The sequence below is a fragment of the Hydractinia symbiolongicarpus genome, chromosome 6 (genome assembly GCF_029227915.1).
Source record: "Hydractinia symbiolongicarpus strain clone_291-10 chromosome 6, HSymV2.1, whole genome shotgun sequence".
Lineage (NCBI taxonomy): Eukaryota > Metazoa > Cnidaria > Hydrozoa > Anthoathecata > Hydractiniidae > Hydractinia > Hydractinia symbiolongicarpus.
Window position 1 is genome coordinate 21,009,708 of NC_079880.1, and position 22,444 is coordinate 21,032,151.

General features: G+C 34.9%; 4 protein-coding genes across 7 annotated transcripts; 3 read left to right on the forward strand and 1 right to left on the reverse strand.

The window, feature by feature from the left end:
- Positions 1 to 701: 701 nt before the first annotated feature.
- LOC130647502 (tubulin alpha-1 chain-like) lies at positions 702 to 7,921 on the forward strand. 4 transcript variants are annotated; one of them, XM_057453375.1, is made up of 5 exons: positions 702 to 835; positions 943 to 1,454; positions 1,903 to 2,282; positions 4,977 to 5,199; positions 6,742 to 7,921. In XM_057453375.1, exons 4-5 carry the CDS (start codon positions 5,079 to 5,081, stop codon positions 7,869 to 7,871), a joined length of 1,251 nt encoding a protein of 416 aa, XP_057309358.1. In that variant the 5' UTR covers positions 702 to 835; positions 943 to 1,454; positions 1,903 to 2,282; positions 4,977 to 5,078; the 3' UTR covers positions 7,872 to 7,921. The 4 variants fall into 4 exon arrangements, with proteins under 4 accessions (XP_057309358.1, XP_057309359.1, XP_057309357.1 ...); XM_057453376.1 differs by having other exon boundaries at positions 943 to 1,380; XM_057453377.1 differs by lacking the exon at positions 943 to 1,454 and having other exon boundaries at positions 761 to 835.
- A 4,490-nt stretch (positions 7,922 to 12,411) lies between these two features.
- On the forward strand, positions 12,412 to 14,069 carry LOC130647500 (tubulin alpha-1 chain-like). Its single transcript, XM_057453373.1, has 3 exons — positions 12,412 to 12,495; positions 12,592 to 12,814; positions 12,900 to 14,069. The coding sequence occupies exons 1-3, from the start codon at positions 12,493 to 12,495 to the stop codon at positions 14,027 to 14,029; spliced, it is 1,356 nt and encodes a 451-aa protein (XP_057309356.1). The 5' UTR covers positions 12,412 to 12,492; the 3' UTR covers positions 14,030 to 14,069.
- A 1,049-nt stretch (positions 14,070 to 15,118) lies between these two features.
- On the reverse strand, positions 15,119 to 18,025 carry LOC130647503 (protein N-lysine methyltransferase METTL21D-like). The gene is made up of 5 exons (XM_057453378.1): positions 17,796 to 18,025; positions 17,439 to 17,540; positions 16,900 to 16,969; positions 16,445 to 16,564; positions 15,119 to 15,702 (listed from the first exon to the last, which is right to left on the reverse strand). The coding sequence occupies exons 1-5, from the start codon at positions 18,023 to 18,025 to the stop codon at positions 15,598 to 15,600; spliced, it is 627 nt and encodes a 208-aa protein (XP_057309361.1). The 3' UTR covers positions 15,119 to 15,597.
- A 1,160-nt stretch (positions 18,026 to 19,185) lies between these two features.
- Positions 19,186 to 19,885, forward strand: LOC130647505 (uncharacterized). The gene is made up of 2 exons (XM_057453379.1): positions 19,186 to 19,511; positions 19,622 to 19,885. The coding sequence occupies exons 1-2, from the start codon at positions 19,186 to 19,188 to the stop codon at positions 19,803 to 19,805; spliced, it is 510 nt and encodes a 169-aa protein (XP_057309362.1). The 3' UTR covers positions 19,806 to 19,885.
- The last annotated feature ends 2,559 nt before the right edge of the window (positions 19,886 to 22,444 follow it).

Consider the following 22,444-nt stretch of genomic DNA (forward strand, 5'->3'; position numbering starts at 1 on the left):
GGAGTATTAGGATTGCCACTAATTTGTGCATGTCATGTTGGTGGTTTATTCGTCACATGGAGTTACGTGGGCTACCTTATTGCAGGAGGTATGCAGAGATACACAATATGAACCTCCCCTGATTCTCCTGACCACTGAAGCAAATGATTTTCATCGTTCTGCAGTTAAAGACGCGGAAACAAGAGCAGATATTAGTATAAGACGTTTTTGGCAGGGAGGACAACGAGCATTTTTAGACGTAAGAATCTTTAATCCCATCGCTCCAAAAAAGATCTTACAACAGGCGAATCATAGATGTAGCATCAACACGGAGGTATAAGACGAGAAACAAGTGTTTTTGTATCCAGATTAGCCGACATGATCGCGGAAAAAAGAGATGAATCAAAGTGTTGAATTTGTAGCGCGGCTGAGACGCAAAATTTCGTTTAGTTTGGTGCGTTCCGCAATTTATGTCTGCGTGGTTCCAGAAATTATTCTGTCTGTACGTGCGATGACGTGCTGATTACAAATGAGTTGGCAATTATCCGAGAAAATTGAACTGTTATATTGATATTTTAGTTTATGTTGTGTCGTTATAGTAATGTCAACTGTCAATGTTTTTTGTTATCTTTCCACTTATAACGTCTACGTCCTATAGTATTATATTGTAAAAAACTATTTAGTTTTACACGATCTTGCTATTGAAAAAAGCTAAGAAATTGCGAGCCTGTCTGGTTTTCCTCCCAGTTGACAAAACTGCGCATGCTCAGATGCATTTTGACAGTGCAACTCGAAGCTGAGATCCACGACGGGCGTTACTTCGTGATTTTGACTTCTTGCTCTAATTTTAATCATGGTAAGGCTAATTTTCCTAAAATAAACCTATAGGTGTGCATAAATATATATTAATTTTGTTCTAACGTTAGATAAAAACTTATTCTTTTAATCTACTGAAAATTTTAGGCTTAAAGGTCAGTGTTAACAACTACCCAAATACTTACTTTGTAATTCGTTTTTAAATTCCATCAAAGTTGATTCTGGAGGACACAAGACAGGCCAGATGGGTAGCTACATTTCTGAAGTTGTTAAAAGAACCAATGACAAGCAAAAGAATCTTTAACAGTAGAAAGCCAGAAGACACTGCATCATTTTTTACCAATAACAGATCGGAAAGAGCAAGGCTTGTAAAATTACGCTTGGTGGTATAGCTAGCTATGGCTTTTCCACATTCAAAATGCTGACTATATACGTACAATTTTTGATTGGTCAGTGACTTTTGGCAATTTAGTTTTATCTCTGTTAACATCAAATTAGCAGTAGAGAGAGGGGAGGTAAAGCATCCTGCCATTGAAATTTTGAAAAAATGAAGATAAAAACTAACTTAAAAGTGGAGAAAATAGAGTAAGCCTTTTTCAATATTGCCTTGTTATGATTAGCTGTGGTGGCAAAAAATCCAAACATTGCATGAAAACGAGGTTAGTTTAAATAAAGTTCAGGACGCTGAGTTGTTTACTTCCTGTTCTGACCTTAGTTATCAACAAATGTTGGTTTTATAATTTTCACAATGAACAATGAAAACCTTGTTTTCATTTTCACAATGTCAATCATTGACCTCAACATCGTTTTCCTCGCTCTTATTTTTGACTGTTGCCAAAACCTTTCCATATGTGGTGAAGATGATCCAAAAGCCTTGATAAAAGTTTCATTGTTTAAAACATCTGCAATTGCCATTTCTAGGCATTGTTTTTGAAGAAAACTAAATCAAAATGTATATATTTTGATTAGACTTACCTTAAATCCAAGATCTTTTGTTTCTTCTTGTAAAAAGAGGTAAAAGGTCCTGGAATTCAGGTTGTGATTATTAAGCTTGCTACAATACAATACATAATAACTGGTTTATACTAAACCACCCTCGTTTTTCAGTGCACCAAGCATGAAAATAAAATTAAGCACACTGACGTTATTGCGTTTCATAATGAAAGAAGGAGATTGTTTCGAACTTTTATTGCAATCAATTAAAGCTGGCAGTGGTGCCCAGTTACGACTATCTGTCACAACCTCCAGTTACAAGGATGATGGTGCTGTAGTATCGACACTAACATTTGATGGCGAATTTCTTCTACTAAAGAACCCCGCTACCCTGTTTGATGTTTTGGAAGGATCAGGTTCATTCGAAACAAATCCATCTGTGCCAGATCTAAGGGACAGTCAGTTCATGCCATCAAATTTCATCACAAGAAGCCTAGGTCACAGGTTTTTTTTCGGGCTGCAGCTCTCAAGGATATAAAATGTAGAAAACCCAGGTAAGAGGTTGATTTAAATATTTGAAGATGTTTACCTTACAAAATTTCTCTCCCCTGTTCTTAGTTCCAAATGACAGCACGTTTTTGTTTTGAAGGTAAAACTAACCAAGTTGTTATCCCTACTGGTCAGATTTTGAAGTACATGCAGGGGACTCTTGTGTGGTCCGTTATATTTAAACAGTAGAAAGGCAAACATAGAAAAGTTGTTTTACTTTCTATCATTAAATCTTTAAAGGGTGTAATCCAGTGCTCTCAGTAGCCGTTAAACGGCTATTTCCCAATTAAAATTTATCCCAATTAATTATATTCGCTACAAAATATGGGACTTTTAGCCCATTTTATTCAAGTTGTGAAGGAATAGGATTTCTAATACCTAAAACCACCTTAATAAAATTCCCATTTAGGATTTAGCGTCCCTTATTTTACATTTCTGAATTACACCCTATAATATACTTATACATACTACCACTGTTTGTCTAATGACAAAAGTGGTAGTATGTATAAGGTTTTGCATTATTTATTTTAGTAAGTACAAATTTAAAAATATTCCAATGCCCCTATTTTCTTGTAAAAATGAAAGATTTTCACTTAGAACATGAAATATTTCAGAAAAATAAACTCAATTAATTACAGACTCGGCATTGCATTTATTGCCCGATACATGTGGACATAAAATGCATTTCACAATCAATCAAAGTTTGAACCATGATAAATCAATCTCATTTCTATATTATTTATGTATTAAATGTTTTAACTTATATACTGAAAAAGACAGCTTTTTCCTGCTGTTGCCTTATTTATTACGATCGTCTTTTGTTCCAAAAGGGGGGGGGGTATCAGTTCTAAAAGACACATAGTTAAGGTGTATTTGGCTTTATTTTTTAAAAACATAACCCATTTTGAAAAATAATTTTTTCCCCTTTAAGATCAACCCGTTTGTTTACACAAGGGTGACATAAACCTAATTGTTTACAGCATTTTGCCTAATTTTAGGTGTTCGGATTCTCTTCAATTTATCTTTAAATTATACAAATGTTGCTTGTGCTTTTCCTAGATATCATTTACTTTGCAAGTTTGTCATTTTCACCCTGTTCAGTCTTTTTTACCTTTTCATATTAAGTTTGTTGTAATATAAAATATAATAATGGCATGAAAATAGTAAGTGGAAAGTCAAATTGGAAAGCTTGTTTTATGTTTTTCCATTCACTAAAAACTTTTCTAAAAGTGTGGATGTTTTTGTTGATTCAGCATCTGTTTCACAAAAATTATATATATGCTAAAACCTGCAATTAGAGTCTGTGAAAGATTTTAACCTTGAAATAACTATTTAACGAACCTTTTTTCTGCACTTTTCTGGCAAGGGGTTAATAACTATCATCACAAAAATTGAAATCAGGGGTTCAAGCTAAAACTGTGAGTTTAAAAGGCTAATCCAACCAGAGTTGCAACTTAGAATCAGCTTCAGGTTAGCAATAAAGCTCTCCATATTCTATTTATAGGCATATTTAAACATATCTTTATCTAATTTGTATATAGTCCTCCTCCAATAAAACGTTTTCATTTGAGCAATTAATTTTTAAACCCGGAAAACATAGGTGTCACCCATATGGTCTTTTAGTACACTTAAGCAAAATGCCTGAATAAGGGCTGATATTTCCTTAATTTTTTCTATTTTGACTTTCTCGAACTGAACTAGTTACATGCTTTATTTGAAGTTATAGTTATGTATTTTATTTGAGAAAAGAATTTAAGAAAAAAGACTTCTTATGTTATTTTTAGGATAAAAATTTGTTAGAATGTATATTTAGATTGGAAAAAAGGAAACCTAATTGTGTTGTGTTTTGAAATTATGGTGATTTAGTGACTGTAAATGTTATAACAGTGGAATCTCTCGGACATTGTCTAAAGTGGACACCTCTATATAACAGACACTATTCCTTGGAATAGATTAATTTCAGGTCAAACTCGCACAAGAAAATCTCTATAAAATGGACATTTTTTTTGCATCAAATAAAGCAGACACATGAAAAAAAAAACACTTGTTAAATTTTGATTTTCATCTTCATTTCGTACATTTTTGAACTTTTTTATTTACAATCTCTAAAAATTTTTACTTTTTTTCCCACCCAATCAACACCTTTATCGACACCAATAAACTCGTATAGAACTGGAATATCCAGACCATAACCAGCCCTGTGACTCGACATGTTATTTTGCAATTGGGAATTTTTGTAAATCGGTGGAAGATTTGGCTGAGATTTTTAGGGACATGTCAAACTGTACGTTCCTCAAAAGTAATTGCCATTGGAAATTCCTCTTGCATGTTGTTTTTTCGTGAATCAATGAAAAGTTTTAATCTCCAAGATCGGGTTACCATGTGTCCATGTAGGCATGGTATCTTTGAAGAAATGAAAAGTGATTTTTGGATGCAATCTTTATAAAGCAGACACCTCTATAAGACTGACACTTTTTTTGCACCAATGCTATCCAATTTAGAGAGATTCCACTGTATCAAGGTCTCCAAAATTGTATCTTAACATGCTAAGGCTGGGGATTTTTATTAAAATTTTCCTTAGATTTTGAGTTTTTTGAGGCTCATTTTCTTAAAAAGTGTATTTTGCTGTTATTACAGAAATTATGTGTTAGCATCAGAGACGGATTTTTATTATGTTAACTTTTCTGTGTTATTTTTAGCGTGAATGTATCTCTATACACGTTGGCCAAGCTGGTTGTCAAATTGGTAATGCTTGCTGGGAATTGTACTGTTTGGAACACGGTATTCAACCTGATGGTCAAATGCCAAGCGATAAAACAGTTGGTGGTGGTGATGACTCTTTCAATACTTTCTTCAGTGAAACTGGAGCAGGAAAACATGTTCCAAGAGCCATCTTTGTTGATTTGGAACCTACCGTAGTTGGTAAGAAATGCATCTTCTTACTTGCTAAACAATACGCACTACCAAGGCTGATGTTATTGAGACTTTGATTTGAGATGTTTCATGTTTAGCAAAATTAAATTTTTACATGTATTTTTAAATAATACCTATATGCGTCTGTCTGTCACGGAAAATGGTAACCGCATTAGCCAGACACACAAAATGCGGATCATAAAGGACGGGCAAACCTATGGATTTATCGACCTAAAACTAAAAATAGAAATAAAAACTTTTCGGCGCTAGGGCAAAAAAAAAGGAAATTAAGAAAGAAAAAATGATGTATCAGTGAATATGAATTACAAAGTTATAATATAATAATCTATAAAAAAAATGTTTTTATTGTTCCACGGCTTTAGCCAGTAGAACTTTAAAATTGGCTCCTTTTTTTGTGGCCGTTTTTACTACTGAGAATAGTGAAGCACGAGAGGATACCAGTCTAGTGTAGCTGTACGGGAATTATTAGTTTTTGAGCGTTAAAACGACTACTCTGTTGCACAAGGTACAAAAACCTATTATTTTTACAAATTAATCATTTTGCATTATTATTTTATGTTCAGTTGGTTTCACTAGTACCAAGCTGCAATGGTCGTTTTTTATCTTTTAAGTAAAGCTAGATGTTTATTTCGTGCAACGAGTTTCAACAGGCTAAAATTCGTTTTAATTGCTGTAATTTAATTTGTTTTCATTGCTTTTTACGTTTCATTTAGGTTTCATAAAAGCAGTGTGTACAAATTTGAACTCATATTTCTACTAATTTCATATTTTTCATTCTATTTGCTGTGCCAGTTAAAGTAATTAATTATAATAACGTAAGCATTTTTCTGCACAATTAACTAAAGCAAATACTCGCCCGTAGAGGACTAATAAATAGTAATACGCCGTAGAACTCCTGCCGAAGCGGCTGGTTTATTATTTGTTGACTTAATTTTGTGATGACAGAAAAAATTCAATTTGGCATGGATCTAATTTGTCAATGAAGAATTAAGGAAAAAAGACAAATATTAGCATAAACTGTGTCGAGTTTGGAGTAAAATGGCCAATTTCACCGCGACGTGGGCATCATTACTATTTTGATGTTTGAAATCACTGGGACTGGGGTAATAAATCGTGCTCTGTATGACAGAAGATGCATTTTGATTATATCAAAGGGTTTTGAGTGATGTCATGTGTTTTTTTATTGTAAAGAATTACAATGTTGACATGTGCACAGAGTATGTATGCAGATTGATATTAACCCGTCAATAGCTTAGGTTGCATAGCAAAGGAGATGTATCAATTAATTTTCACTGTTTGATGGACGCCTATTCTATCATCTTAAAAGTGCGCAGGACCCAAATAAAAAAGAATATGCGCATACTAATTACTACTTTTCTCCTATTTTTTTTCTTTTTTATTCTCTTTTGTATGTAAATCCAAGCAATTAGCGACTTAACAACAACCTAAAGTTCCTGGCCAAAATTTGTTTTGGTTCTACGCTAGTTTTTCTGTGGGTAGCTTAGTAAATTTCTTTTTCTGTCTGTTTAGATGAAATTCGAACTGGAACTTACCGCCAGCTCTTCCATCCGGAACAACTTATCACTGGCAAAGAAGATGCTGCAAACAACTATGCCCGTGGACATTATACAGTTGGCAAGGGGCTGATTGATCCGGTATTAGATAGGACAAGAAAACTTGCTGATCAATGTACTGGCCTTCAAGGATTCCTGATTTTCCATTCCTTTGGTGGTGGTACTGGCTCTGGTTTTACCTCGTTGCTTATGGAGCGCTTATCTGTGGATTATGGAAAGAAATCCAAGTTGGAGTTTGCAATCTACCCAGCCCCACATATTGCCACTGCAGTTGTGGAACCTTACAATGGTGTGTTAACCACTCACACTACCTTGGAGCATTCTGACTGCTGCTTTATGGTCGATAATGAAGCCATCTATGACATTTCAAAAAGAAATTTGGACATCGCACGTCCATCATACACCAATTTGAATCGTCTTATTAGTCAAATAGTGTCGTCCATCACTGCCTCGTTAAGATTTGATGGCGCATTAAATGTTGATCTTACAGAGTTCCAGACCAATTTGGTCCCATATCCTCGTATCCATTTCCCACTTGCAACATATGCTCCCATCATTTCTGCAGAGAAGGCATACCACGAGCAACTTACTGTCTCAGAAATTACCAATGCTTGTTTCGAGCCAGCTAACCAGATGGTGAAATGTGATCCTCGTCATGGAAAATACATGGCTTGTTGTCTTTTGTACCGTGGTGATGTTGTACCTAAGGATGTGAATGCTGCTATTGCTACAATCAAAACAAAACGCTCAATTCAATTTGTTGACTGGTGTCCAACTGGATTCAAAGTTGGAATTAACTATCAACCACCAACTGTTGTTCCTGGTGGAGATCTTGCCAAAGTGCAACGAGCTGTGTGTATGTTGAGCAACACCACTGTTATTGCAGAAGCTTGGGCTCGTTTGGATCATAAATTTGATCTGATGTATGCAAAACGTGCGTTTGTCCATTGGTATGTTGGAGAAGGTATGGAAGAAGGAGAGTTTTCAGAGGCTCGTGAAGACATGGCTGCGTTGGAAAAGGACTACGAAGAAGTTGGTGTTGATTCAGTTGATGAGGGAGAAGAAGAAGAAGGCGATGAATATTAGATCCTTATTGTATACCTGTTTGGTTTATGTGAAAGATTGATGTAATTAAATTCTTGTATTTTTGTACACAACATGTCAGATAATAAGACCACAATCGTTGCCTTGGGGAGGGGCATAAATAAAATAAATTTCACTGGAAACATCTGAATTTCTTTGGGCTGTTAGCACGCGTTATGTTAAATTTAGAATATCTAGCAAAGTATGACTTGCCTTAGTTTGTTAGCGCGCGTTAATCTAAATTCACACTGAAACGCACTTCGCCGCATGACCTTCGTATTTTTTTTACCATAAATTAATTGCACAATAATTAAATGGGCTAATGACAGCATGCGACAATACAAAACGTTGGATTCAAACTTGTTGCAAGGTCATTTTGCAAATCAAGAATGAATATGCGTCGTTTTGTGGCTGCCATATATGGCGAAAGAGCAGCGCCTTGCAGAGTAAAATTAGCATATGGGACATTTGTTGCACATATTTATGGACGTTTCGGATACTCGCGAATGAGCATTCATCCCGTCAACAGCATTATTCTATGGCTATTATGGTGACAAGAGTCAGGTATAGCGCAACAAAGATCGTATAGCATAGGTTTTCCGTTGTAGGCCAAGGGCAAATTTATGAACAATTTTTGAAAGTTTGATCATCGTTTTTGAATCATGGCATGTGGTGGATGTTCAATCATGGACAAGACTAATGACAAGGCTAATTTCGAGCTCGTTTCTATTTGACAGCGTTCTGCTATCGTGCAAGTATGTAATAAACAATGAACTTATTTGATATACTGAACAGGCTTGAATTTACTTGAAGTGTAGCACTGGAACGTAAACCATATTGCGCTTTTTTGTAGATCATTGCTTTTTGTAATGATTAATCCTATAGGATAGGATTAATGTATTAGGCGGCTGTCTAGTTGAGCGATTGCTGTGCGTGCCATTTTCTGGCCCCATGCCTTTTTAGTGAAAAAAACTTTGTTTTAGCTATACTTCCTGGATTTCAGAATTGGGCAATTTTAATAAGTAATAACGGCTCAGGTGCTGGAGACGAGGTTGGCTGTCCACTTGCTCTAGGTGTAAAAGTAGACTTTTCCGACTCTGCACCGGATGCAGAGTTTCGACCCTTTTATCCATCATTGAAAAACGACGGCAAAACTGCCACTGTCCCAATTTTGTCCACAATAATGGTAGATATTTTACCAAAAAAATATACCTCTCGTCATGGGACGATGTTCTTTAATCTTCAGTTTTGTAATACGTACAGAATTCCATGGGACGAGATTGAATTGTGTTACGACGAACGAGGATTCTATTTAAGCAAAACGTAGCATTATCGCTTGGGAAGTCTTAAAGGGTGCGATACGATACGATGAACGAATTTTCAAATATGGGGTACCAGAGTTCTCCTTTTTTTATCTCAAAGAGCTCCTGGGGACAAATATAATGACGGTGGTTTCAGGAAGAGAGATCAGGTACGATGCACTCCAAATTTCAAGACTACCATATGACAATGATGACAAGTCGAATTACCGATAAATATAAAGTGTAGTCCTTTAGGCTTTGAATTTTGTTGCGCAAAGCCACGATATCGTCCACCTGTCCCTCGCCACGTTGACTATGCCCCGCATGTTACCAGAAAGTAGTAAATATGATTCAAGAAACAACAGTTTAAGGTTGTGTTTACACTTTCTGACATATATGGCCGTTACTTATGTGAAAAAAGTCCTGGGAAGTTACAAAAATGGAAAAAAATCCTACGACGAAATGCGTCGTGTAACGACAGTTAGGCTGGGAGAACATAAAAAAAGTGTTCATTAATACCGTGATGATTTGACTCAGCGTCCTGCATTTTGTCAAAAACAACTTGAAGTTTTTTCAAGTTGTTTTTCGCCGCGTCGTATCCTTAGTTTTGGTAGCCATTATGGAGTGTGTGGAAGTCGCGAAATTTAAAGAAAAACCGAGATACACACTTTCTTTCCAACGACAGATGGCTGTGCCCCTTTGAATAAGCGCCCGGGTAATTTCCTTTAAAGTTTAATAAACGCCCATCATTTATCAAGCACCCACCTTTTATAAAAGGGGGCGCGTAATTAAAAACTACCTTGAGAAACTGGGCGCTTATTTAAACATTTTACTTTCTTATATCAGGAATAAAAATAATACGTATTTTTATATGGCGTGTAAGTATTAACAATTGTTCATCGAGAAATAAAAATTGCTGTTGTCATTGTCTTTAATTTGTACAAAATTTAAAATTGTCCAGTAGTTTACCAGGCAAACCCCCTTCGATTAGGCGCCCCTGCAAAAACCCAAACATTTAATAAGCGCCCCAGGGCGCAACCTCTATCCCAGGGGCGGTAGCACTTTTGATGGAGGACGAAACGCGTCATATCAAAAAACGCTATAGGTCCTGGGGGATCGAGGTTGCCAGGGCACCTGTTGGGACCATTACGGTATTTTTACTTTGATTATTGAATAAAAGTTAACCTAGTGCCCAGGATCATATTCTCTTTCTGACAATGTCGAACGCCAAAAATAGCGCCAAGCGGGTCAAAATCAATAAATAACATCCCTATGTTTCTCGTGACAACGATCTAAAAATTCAGTATTGGTGTTTCAAACCGTCGTGGTTGTGAGATTTTGAACAATATGAAGTTTAACAAGAAGCCCTGGGGGCTCTAAGAATTTCCGCGCGCTACTAAAATATTTGATGAAAACCTAATTCGTTGTGTTATTGTGCCAAACATTCGAAGGACATGAACCTCTGAAAATAAAGCACACCAGTGACATTATATCTTATAACAAACGCAAACAAAACGAAACGTGTCATAGTAAACTCACATTTTAAAAGAAATTGCTAACAAAAAATACAGCCTATCATTCATGGTTGAAAGTCTTGCGATTGAAACGTTTATGGTCTTAAACGGCATTAGTTGACAAAAATCAAAATTTTGATGTGACCATCATTTTCAGCATACTTTTTTTATTAACTGTGTCAATTTTTGTCGAAAATAAAGCAGTTTTAATTTTTGGATAAATTTTGGCCTAAAATGGCATTTAGGTGACAAAAATCAAAATTTTGATGTCACCATTATGTTCAGCATATTTGTTTTCTTAACTTTGCCAAATTTTGTTGAAAATAAAATAGTTTTAATTTTTGGACCAATTTTGGCCTAAAATGGCATTTAGGTGACAAAAATCAAAATTTTGATGTCACCATTCCGTTCAGCATACTTTTTTGTTAACTGTGCTAAATTTTATTGAAAATGAAGTAGTTTTAATTTTTGGACCAATTTTGGCCTAAAATTACATTTAAGGTGGCAAAAGACCAAAATTTTGATGTCACCATCATGTTCAGCATACTTTATTTGTTAACTGTGCCAAATTTTTTTTGAAAATAAAATAGTTTTAATTTTTGGACCAATTTTGGCCTAAAATGGCATTTAGGTGACAAAAATCAAAATTTTGATGTCACCATTATGTTCAGCATACTTTTTTGTTAACTGTGCCAAATTTTGTCGGAAACAAATACCAATTTTAGCCTGAAACCTCAATGCGAGACCTCCCAGTAGTTAAGGAGCATGGGTACGAAGTTTACATCTGTGACGAAGCAATGTGAAATCCCAGGGTCGATTTTTTCTCAAAAAATGCTTCGAAAGAAAAAAACGACGGTTTTAAAGAATTTCCTATGCCTTCGGGCGCGGAAATTCAACAAGTTTTGGCCTTTCGAAAAACTTAATCGAAATTCATATCATAAAAAAAAAACGGGCACGGGGACGGGAGAAAGAAGGATATCAAGACCAAGAGCCCGGGTCGACGTTGAGTGTCGATGCAGGTGTAAACAACCTCGACTTTTGATTCCTCATATAAAAAAAAACGCTACAGGCCCCGGGGTCGAGGCTGCGGTGTGGATCGTTAGAGAGAGTTTGCGATTGTTCCACTCTTGCATAAACCTATCTACCATCCACTACGGTGCATGCAACCTCGACCCCCGGGCTCTTTGTCTCTTTTTTATGTTCCACCGACATTAAAAAGAAAAAACCACCCTGACCCTGGGATGAAGGTCGTGTTGCATGTACACATGAAAGCCCTGTGGGCTTTTTTTTGGTAAACGAGGCTACAGGAATGAATGAAACTCACAAGCGTCTCCATTTCACATCAAAATGCTAACGATCCCGGTTCGAGGTTGGTTTTAAAAGCTTATAATTGGGTAAATCTCATGACGATTTTCATTAATAATAAGAAGGTTTGAAATAACTAAGTTATAAAGAAGCACTGTTGATTAAGTTGCTTTTTAATCGTCTTGGGCATTTGGGGACCATTATGGATATTTGTAAAGAAAGGAACAAAAGTAGTTAGTAAACAAACCTCTTTTTCGCGCCAAAACAAAGACGTGTTTGTTTGTTACTACGGAGCAATCTGTTCATGTGACCTCTAGGCCTTTCTTAATTGGTCAAAAATATTTGAAACAGTTTTAAAAGCCAATCAAATTATTGCTGTCCAACTGTGAGCAGCCGGTATATATTTGCGATTTTCTCGCCCAGTTTTTTATTCAAGCGCACTTTTCGAGGAGTCAAGTTACGAAACGTTACTTCGTTGTTTAGAACCTCTAAAAAGAAATAATCATGGTGAGTTTTTTTTAAATATGACTGCTGTTCAACATTAAATATGATCAAACAAGATACTATTTCTTAAACTATATGCATATGAATCTTTATTTTTAGCGTGAATGTATCTCTGTACACGTGGGCCAAGCCGGTTGTCAAATTGGTAATGCTTGTTGGGAATTGTACTGTTTGGAACATGGAATCCAACCTGATGGGCAAATGCCAAGTGATAAAACAATTGGTGGTGGTGATGATTCCTTTAACACTTTTTTCAGTGAAACTGGAGCAGGAAAACATGTTCCTCGGGCTGTGTTTGTGGATTTGGAGCCAACTGTAGTTGGTAAGATTTAGCAAACGTTTTTTTATGATATGAAATACTAGTTTTTGTGTGGCTAGCTTAGTAAATTTTTTTTGTGTCTGTTTAGATGAAATTCGAACTGGAACTTATCGCCAGCTCTTCCATCCAGAACAACTTATCACTGGCAAGGAAGATGCTGCAAACAACTATGCCCGTGGACATTATACAGTTGGAAAAGAATTGATTGACCAGGTATTAGATAGAACAAGAAAACTTGCTGATCAATGTACTGGCCTTCAAGGTTTCCTGATTTTCCATTCCTTTGGTGGCGGTACTGGCTCTGGTTTCACCTCGTTGCTTATGGAGCGCTTATCTGTGGATTATGGAAAGAAATCCAAGTTAGAGTTTGCAATCTACCCTGCTCCACAAGTCTCCACTGCTGTTGTTGAACCTTACAACTCAGTTTTGACCACTCATACCACCTTGGAGCATTCTGACTGTGCTTTTATGGTTGATAATGAGGCTATCTATGACATCTGTCGAAGAAATTTGGACATCGAACGTCCAACATACACCAATTTAAATCGTCTTATTGGTCAAATAGTGTCTTCCATCACTGCCTCGTTAAGATTTGATGGTGCATTAAATGTGGATCTTACAGAGTTCCAGACCAACTTGGTGCCATATCCTCGTATCCATTTCCCACTTGCAACTTATGCTCCTGTAATCTCTGCTGAAAAGGCATACCATGAGCAGCTCACTGTCTCAGAAATCACCAACGCTTGTTTCGAGCCAGCTAACCAGATGGTGAAATGTGATCCTCGTCATGGAAAATACATGGCTTGTTGTCTGTTGTTCCGTGGTGATGTCGTACCTAAGGATGTGAATGCTGCTATTGCTACAATCAAAACAAAACGCACAATTCAATTTGTTGACTGGTGTCCAACTGGTTTCAAAGTTGGAATCAACTATCAACCACCAACTGTTGTTCCTGGTGGAGATCTTGCCAAGGTGCAACGAGCTGTGTGTATGTTAAGCAACACCACTGCTATTGCAGAAGCTTGGGCTCGTTTGGATCATAAATTTGATCTGATGTATGCAAAACGTGCTTTTGTCCATTGGTATGTTGGGGAAGGTATGGAAGAAGGAGAGTTTTCCGAGGCTCGTGAAGACATGGCGGCATTGGAAAAGGATTACGAAGAAGTTGGTGTTGATTCAGTTGATGAGGGAGAGGAAGAAGAAGGCGATGAATATTAAAACTGTAAAAGTTGTTATTTGAAAAGATGTGTACATTTAATTGTTTCTATTTAATTTTCCAAACTTTTCCCCATGCCTCCTTAACTATCCTTGTTTTGATTTTTTTACATGGGTACAGAAAGTCCTGTGCAACCTGATTTTTTTTTTGTTGGACCCCTTTTAGAATCGTTAATTATGTCTGTTTCTTATACGCCTTTGCGCATTTTTTTCTGAAAGCGTATAAGTGTCGCCGTAATAACGTGTTAAACGCATAATTCTAGACCAGCTCTTAGTCTTTTTGTTAAGTTCATAATTTCCATTTAGACACATTACGTCTCTAATGTAAGATAGAAATATCACTTGTGTGCGGGAAATACTTGCAACAATGCTTTTTAGGTCGAACGCGTTGTCCAAAAAAACACTGAACGCTACTTTCTAATTCTAAGAAGCTCCACCGTTTTTGTATGGCGCCTTCTAAAAAGAGGGGTCGCGAATTTGGACAATTGTTTCTAGAAGGCGTCGTCGCAAGTCTTGGACTATGATTTCTATAAATAGTGGACTGCGGGTGAGCATATAAGAGCATATAAACCAACTTCGTCCCCAGAGCCTGTTGTCTTTTCTATGCCGAGGACGGGGTTGGTATGTCACCTAAGGAAGAGTATGTCATTTTAAAATTTAGCATATTAAAAAATCCTAGAGATCATCCTCAGACAGATAGTCTGACATGTCGCAACGCAACATCCACTCAAAAGTTCACCTCGATTCTTCTAACATTCCGACATTTTTAGTAATAATTTCTGACACTATATAACTTTCTCCCCACACTTTTCCCTATAGTTACAGCTGATGTAAAACCTGACTGTCCAAGGCTGAAACAAATACAAGCTTAAAAAGCATATGCATTTCAGGATCTTAGTGGAAAGTTTAAAATTCCTGACATTTCATAAAGATCAAAGTTTCCTGATATTTTGCCTATATTTTTAAAATTCTTGACAAAGTGGACACCCCGACATCATCATCCCCAGGACCTTTTAGGGTTTTTTTTCACATAACACGGAACTGGAAGTCACAATAGCCATCTGTATGAAGAGGAGACTGCATAAACCGAAACCTATTTTTGGAATTTCCAATTTTTACCTTTGTTGGCTACTTTTCTTCACGTAACTGTATAATAACAAACGTTCCCAAACATGCACCTTCCTTAAGAGGACAAAAAAGATTGTCCCTCAAGTTTCAAAATTCAGGAATGTTCTATTACAGTTCAAAAGCAGTATCGTTTCCTGTTCTTTTTTCATATTGGGACGACAAGCTCGGTGGAAACGAGATTGGTTTAAAACTTTTTTGCAAAAATAAGGGTAGATACAAAATAGACATTTTTTATCCTCTTTCTCTTGTTTATCAGCGTGAATAGTCTCAAAAAGGGCCATTAAAAACCTGAACACTAGATATTCAATACGTCTGCTATTAGCAGTGTCTGCTATTTAAACACATTGTGTTTAACAATTGCCAGGTGTTGGTAATGTCGTTAATGTTCTGAAAAGCCACGTGGCAATCATATCTGCATAGTTTTTTTATTTTACTGCAGCGAGTCATCCTAATGACGTCATTTTGAAGATGTGAATGTCGTCACTTCGAAACACGCTATCTTGATAAGACGCAGGAATCTCTTCGATGTTGAAATACTTCGAAGCAAGCTAAAAATATGGATGAAAACGGCTTTTCATTCATATAGACTAACTGTAGAAAAGTTTTAATCGTTGTGCAAATTGCTTACAATTTTTGAAGCACGAGGCGAAATTCATAACCAGACATAGGCCTATACAAAAAATGCAACCCCTGCATTGAGTTATATTTCGAATGGAATCTAATTCAGTTTTCTTATTTAAATATTTAACTCAATGATTTGGGGCTAAATTTTGTTACATTGGGCAACTCCGATTTAAAACTTCGTGTAAAAGCCGGCAATGTGTCGTCACGGTATCAACACTCAGACAGGATTGGCAAATAAAGATCCGTCTGGCCACATTATTGATAAATAATCAGAAATAATCAAAGCGTAAACGGAAAATCGTTACAACTTCGATCGTGGGGTATTTGATCTTTGACTTCAGTGCAGTTTCATTTCATATAAGACTAAGATTTAATACTCAATTTATAATATACGTGTTTTAAAAATTTATATATATATATAAAAAAAATGATAAATAGGGTGTGACAGGTGTTGCTGACGATGCATTTTTATGATGTTATTTGTAATTTTGAAATATTATTGGAGGTCATAAAAATTTTATGACATATGTTCCTGTAAACTAAAATATTTAGCATTTAAATTTTATACATTCTGATTGGTTTTTATTTATTTTTTACACTTTCTGATTGGTTAATATGTATGTTTTATACTTCCTGATTTGTTGTTAGAACTTATTTTGATATTACCTCAAAAAAGTCTTTCTGCAGCTTAATTTTATGTTCTGTATGTCTTTCTTCATAACTAAGAAATATTATCGTTGAACTTGTACATAACTTGTTCATCGTCTCCACCAATGGCTTCAGAGACTAAATAAATAAATAAATAAATAAATAATAATAAAATAATAATGAAGAATGTCTGCGTCTAAGATTTATATGTGTATAAGATGTATACGCGTCTAGGAAAATAGATCTAAATATATTATGATCTTTTTAAACAACATTTTTTGTAATCACAAGCCTAAGTAATACGGCTTTAATGTCGGATTCTGTTTACTCAGACAAAAAAGTAAAAAGTTAAAGTAAACTAAGTTAGCTCAGAAAACTTTTTTGTAATCTCTTTTAATATTAATTTTTCATGTATTGCACGCTTTGTTGTTTATTATCTAGTTAAACTTTCATAAATTCTTCTGTGGACTTACTTTATCATAATATATGCAATCTGCTACAAATATGTAATCAAACTTTTCATGGAAATGCAATTCTTTATCCCTGAAACAAAGTAGAAGTGAAAAAATCTGAAAAACAATGCAATGCAGTAAACACACTGTACTTTAGATGTCTTGTATACACATATTCTAATCTTGCAATTTTATAAACTGAAAGACAATAGCTTTGAAATTAAAAAAAAAGAAGTTCTTTCTTTCAGTGTAGGATCAACAAAATCAGGGAGGGTTGGTTGCTAGACTTTTGAACAACAACAACGATGGCGATAGACAATCTGGGATTTATCCTACTTCAAGAATTGATTACCACACACAAATTATTATACTTATCAAATGTCTGCACAAATTAAATTATGTTATGTTCAGCTCAGAAATGAAAGTTTTGTCAGCTGCTAAATTTCCTCATACAACAAAAAATATTCTTAATGCATTTTGTTGTAATCTAAAAATACACATTTGTTGGTCAATTTATTCACCCTGAAAAATTAAATAAATGAAAATCCTGTACCATGTACCATGTTAGTTCACATGCTTTTATGTTCTGCAACTTATTTTCAGTGATATTCTTCGTCATGAGTGGAACAAGCTCATCCAGATCAGTCACTTTAACAAAAGCCCTGTCAAAAAAAGCAACTATTAGTTTTTAGCTTTCTGAATAATCAAGGACAAATTTGGGGATTTTGTATGTAAGTCCTTTCCAGCTTTTTATCTAACACATTACACAAACCAATTTTGGACATTTTAAAGAAAGTGTATATCCAAAGAGGGAGATTTGAATATTTTTTCTTAGGGGGGGGTGGAGGAAATGGAATAATACCATTAAGGAAAGGCCTTGCCTAGGAATTTGCCTGAAAATCTAAATAATAACAAACCCAAGTGTTGCTGCAACCATCCCAACAATTCCAGTTCCAGCTCCAAGCTCAATAACATTTTTGCCATCAAGAGGGAAAATACTTTTACAATAAGATCCATCGATAAATTTAGAAAGAACCAAAGCTGCATCCCATACAACATAACCTACATCACCTATTGTGGCTTGGTATATATCCATCTTGCCTGTTGAATAATCAACTTCTCTTATAAAATATTCAGAGAGTGACATTCTTTTACATTTTATTCCTATAATAAAACATTATAACAATAAAAAAGGTTAACATAAAAACTTGCAAAAAACGCAAATTAATAAAGACTATAAACACATTTTTTATTGATACACGTTTCTATATATAGCATATTTTACATAAAGTTTGTAGATACAGGTCTATGAATAAGAAAAAACACCAATGGATAAATCCTTGCACCAAGCTTCGATAATTTTGTTTCCCGAGCGATTCCAAATTATTGAAATCACGAAAGAAATTTGGAAAAGTGAATTAACAAATTTCTTTGCCACTGTACACTACACAGGTATTGCTGTTTTAGCATGAGGAACAAGTGTGGCACAAGTCCCTGCATTGTCTATTTACAAAGTTTATTTCAAACACAACAAAAACGTTTGCCTTGCGGCAAACATGTATCTTCGTCATGTGTATCTTTTTGGATTGGCGTCATGATTACTTACGCAAGTCACAATTATTTAAAAATAGATTGTTTAAAAGCAATGTATGTGATAAAATATGTGTATCATGTTCTATACATATTTAAGAAAAAAATATCTTTTAAGACAAATATTGAGCTTATTTTAATAATAAAGTATAGTACAGTAAAGTTTACTTTTATATTTTTAATTGCTGTTACAAATTCTATAGATTTCGAGCTGAAAGTATTATCAACATCGTCACATGTTAATATATTTTTTATTTGAACAATAAGTTTTTCGATCTTTAATTTTCTTGCGATGTTATTATCTTCTCTAAAAAGCAATGGTCTATTATGAAAGTTTATTATGAAGTTGCTGGCTTCAAGGTTGTTTGTGGAAGACGGAAAAACTCATCCATTTGTATTCAGAAAATTTTAATTTTTTCACAAAAAAGTTTCCAAATATGGAAACTGTTTCTCAATATGGAAACTATTTCCATATATTGAGGGATATATCCCTCAATTGAGCGATACTTGCGATTTTTTTGCTTTACAGCAGCCGGTTTATGCGGACGGGGCGCCAAAAGTTCTTTTAATACAAAAGCAACCCATTACCTTTAGATTTATCCAAACCAAAGTGGTCGTTATCCGTGCATGAGGGCCGCTAACAATGTCTTATTTGCAAGAGGTGCACCACCGGTTTAATGTTCTGAGGCCACGCTGTTTTGTTTTGGAAGAGTGTTCATGCTTGCAGCAGAAATCATGAAAGTTAAGATTGTGAATTCTTCTATCAAAGGCTACCATATATACCATGTCCGTCCACACTTGGATATAGCTATGGATGTGAGACCTGAACCAGAAAACCAGTATGACCCTAATGCTCACTGTGTTTGGATGCCCAATCAGGAAAACATACCAAAAAATTTACTAAAGGAGGTAACTCGCCCTGAAAAGGAGAGTCAGAAGAAACAAACTGCAGGCAAAATTGCAGGCAAGTTAGTTGGTCGAGTACCTGCTAGTCTTGGCAGTATTTTTAATTGTGTATCAGATGCCGTTTTGAGCATCAAATGGTAAGTTTTGAACTTTTTAACTAATTCAGACTGTCAGATTTCGTTAGAGTTTTTGTTTGTTACTACTGAATAAGGGATGATATTTAGTATGTATTGCATTATTTTTTTAGCATTGCAACTGTGGAGCCTGAAGTTAGCAAACAGCCTGTAGCTAGCACAAAATACCGATACAACCCTTGGGGTTTTAGTAAACGTGGTGGTGGTGCCACTGGAAAGGTCGATTATGTTAAGGAACAATTTAACCAATTTTTTGCTAATTTCAAGGGAACAGAGACTTTATCAATTGAAGATTAGCCTCATTCTAGCTAAATCAAAATCAACTGATGTTTACATGTAAATGTGTATTAAAGCAATAAATCATACATATGTTATAACGTATAAATTGTTTTCTTTTCTGAGGGATCCCTCAATTGAGGCATCCTAAATTCGGAAAATACGGATGCCTCAATTGATTATTATCTCCCACCCATGCATATAAATAATCTAGACAAGGCTCGTAAAGACAGATGGTAGCTACCTAGTTCTCAATAGAAAAAAACAACAACAAACACGTTTGCTAGCCCAGTGGGTATTTTTGGTAAAAGGAAAGGTCGTTTTCAGTTTTAATATTCAAGTTATGTCTTCTAAATTTGTTTTAAGATGAATAGTACGATGCAAGTAGTTGTACAGATAACTTGAGTTGAATAAAATAGGGGTATGTTATTTTTACATAACTGTAAAAAGGTCCTAAAAAGGGAAAAAGGGGAGTGTTTGGTTTGGATTGACACACTCACCACGCACTTCGTGTTCAGATTCGATTCTTATTATACCAGCATTCAACTGGATGAAGGTCATATTTTTAATTTTAGGATTTTACAACAGGATTCCTCAATTCTTTATAAGTAGTAATACTGAGGTATCCAGTTAATTGTTTACTATGCTGTATTGAAGCGCGAATTGAAGGAATATTCAAAAAAATCCTGCTGTCTCGTTCTGTTGTTGGAGCGTTTTTTGTATTCTAGCTAGCTAGCTTTTTGCCTAACTAGGTAGTCCTTCCAATTTATATTTAGATGGCTAGTTACACTTGCAAGCTTCATATATAGTCTCAACTCCAGCTTTGGAGGGCTGAAGAATATGTGCTAGCTCTGTAACTCTAACTTTAAGGCAAAAATCATCCTCACGTAAATTCTTAGGATATTCTCTTAAATAGCGCAAGATCTGAGAATTAATTTTCTCATATATGGTTCTCAATGTTTATTCTCTTAAATTTTTCAATATCCGCGAATTTTTATTTCTCTCCGTTTAAATCTTACTTCGAAAATTTTATATTTTGTTATTTTTGTTTTACACAGGTCTCTCTTTGATAACAGTAACATTTACATATATCTTGTATATATTATACTGACGTAGATAAACCTGTATAAAGATGAATAATAATAATAATAAAAAGCTGGTGTAAAAAATCAACCCCAAGGTGCTGTTTTACTCAACTGACATACAGATAACTAGATATTGTGGGGGAAATACATTTTACATTAATGACTAACTCGTCAAGTGTCATAAAGTTTGGAAGCACATAAAAGAAACTATCCAAGAAAATTAGACAGTTCTACAGTTTTACCTATGATAAAGGGAGGGTGGGGAGGGTGTTTAATCTGAAGGGTCCTTGTTTTTAATTAAAATTTAATTATTTCGAATATATATTTCTTTTAATAATAAAACTAAAAAGAGCCAGTGTGAAAGCACTTTCCCTATATGTGTTTTAAAAAATGTAATCCCTTAAGTATGGTTTTAAAAATACATGTTCACCACCACTGGAATTCAAAACAAATTTCAAAACAAACGTGATGACCACGCTTATCCACGATTGTTTTGAAAATAACCTGCTTCCAATTGTCAGGTTCAAAAACATTATTCTGGCCTTGGTATTGTCATCTTTTAAACAAAATAAAAAAAAAAGTAAGAAAAAGATAAAAATCTTTATCTTAATATCAGAATATTATTATAAGTAATAATATTCATCAGTGTTGACATTATTAGCTGCTGTGTAGCATCCAATCATTTAATTTGATATAACTATTGTTTGTTCCACATGTAGTTATACAAGATTGATATTAATGATTTCACTTATAAGTTGAAATTTCTGGCTATGAATATTGCTAGAACTTATACTACGTTTGTTCTCTGTCAATGTACAGGGACAAATGAATTTTGTTATATACTAAAGGAATCCAAGGGTACTTTTACAAGTTAGACTTCCCTAAAAAATTTGCATAATGTCCACTTTTTGTTAAAACTATGTGACTCCAGATATAGCTTTTTAAATAATTTGTTTTTTCTTGCTGCAGTGACCGCTATTACGACCTTCTTCTTCGTTAAAATTTTCAACACAAAAGAGGGTCAAAACGGCAGTTAACCGACAAGACAGTTAAGCAATAAATATTTAAAAAGCAATATCTGGAGTTACATGAACATAAAGTGGATATGTTATTGAGAATTTTTCATGCAAATCTTTCAGGTAAGTCCAACTTGTAAAGACACCTCGGGAACCCTTAAACTTTTTGAAATTTCTAATTTTTATAATTTGAGAAGTTTCGTCAAATGAAAAAAAACCTACAGTACTGGAATCAGGACACCTAACATCGTGAGTGCGTATCATGCGTGACACGAATGATCCGCGGTGAATTGGAATAACATTAAAAATATTAAACAATAGATGTGTATAGCTAATCTTGTCTTTTTGTTTTTGTTTTTTTTACATTTAAAAATTCTTTTGCATCTCATGTTTTTATTAGAAATTGGATTTTAGAAATAAGGTGACTCCAACTTAATTACTTGTTCTACGCGCAAAGTTGATGCATAATGCACGCATTTTATATTTATTAGTTGCGAAGGAAAAATAATAATAATTTGTCTCATTAAAAAAATGTAACTAGTACTCAAGGTGAAGAGAT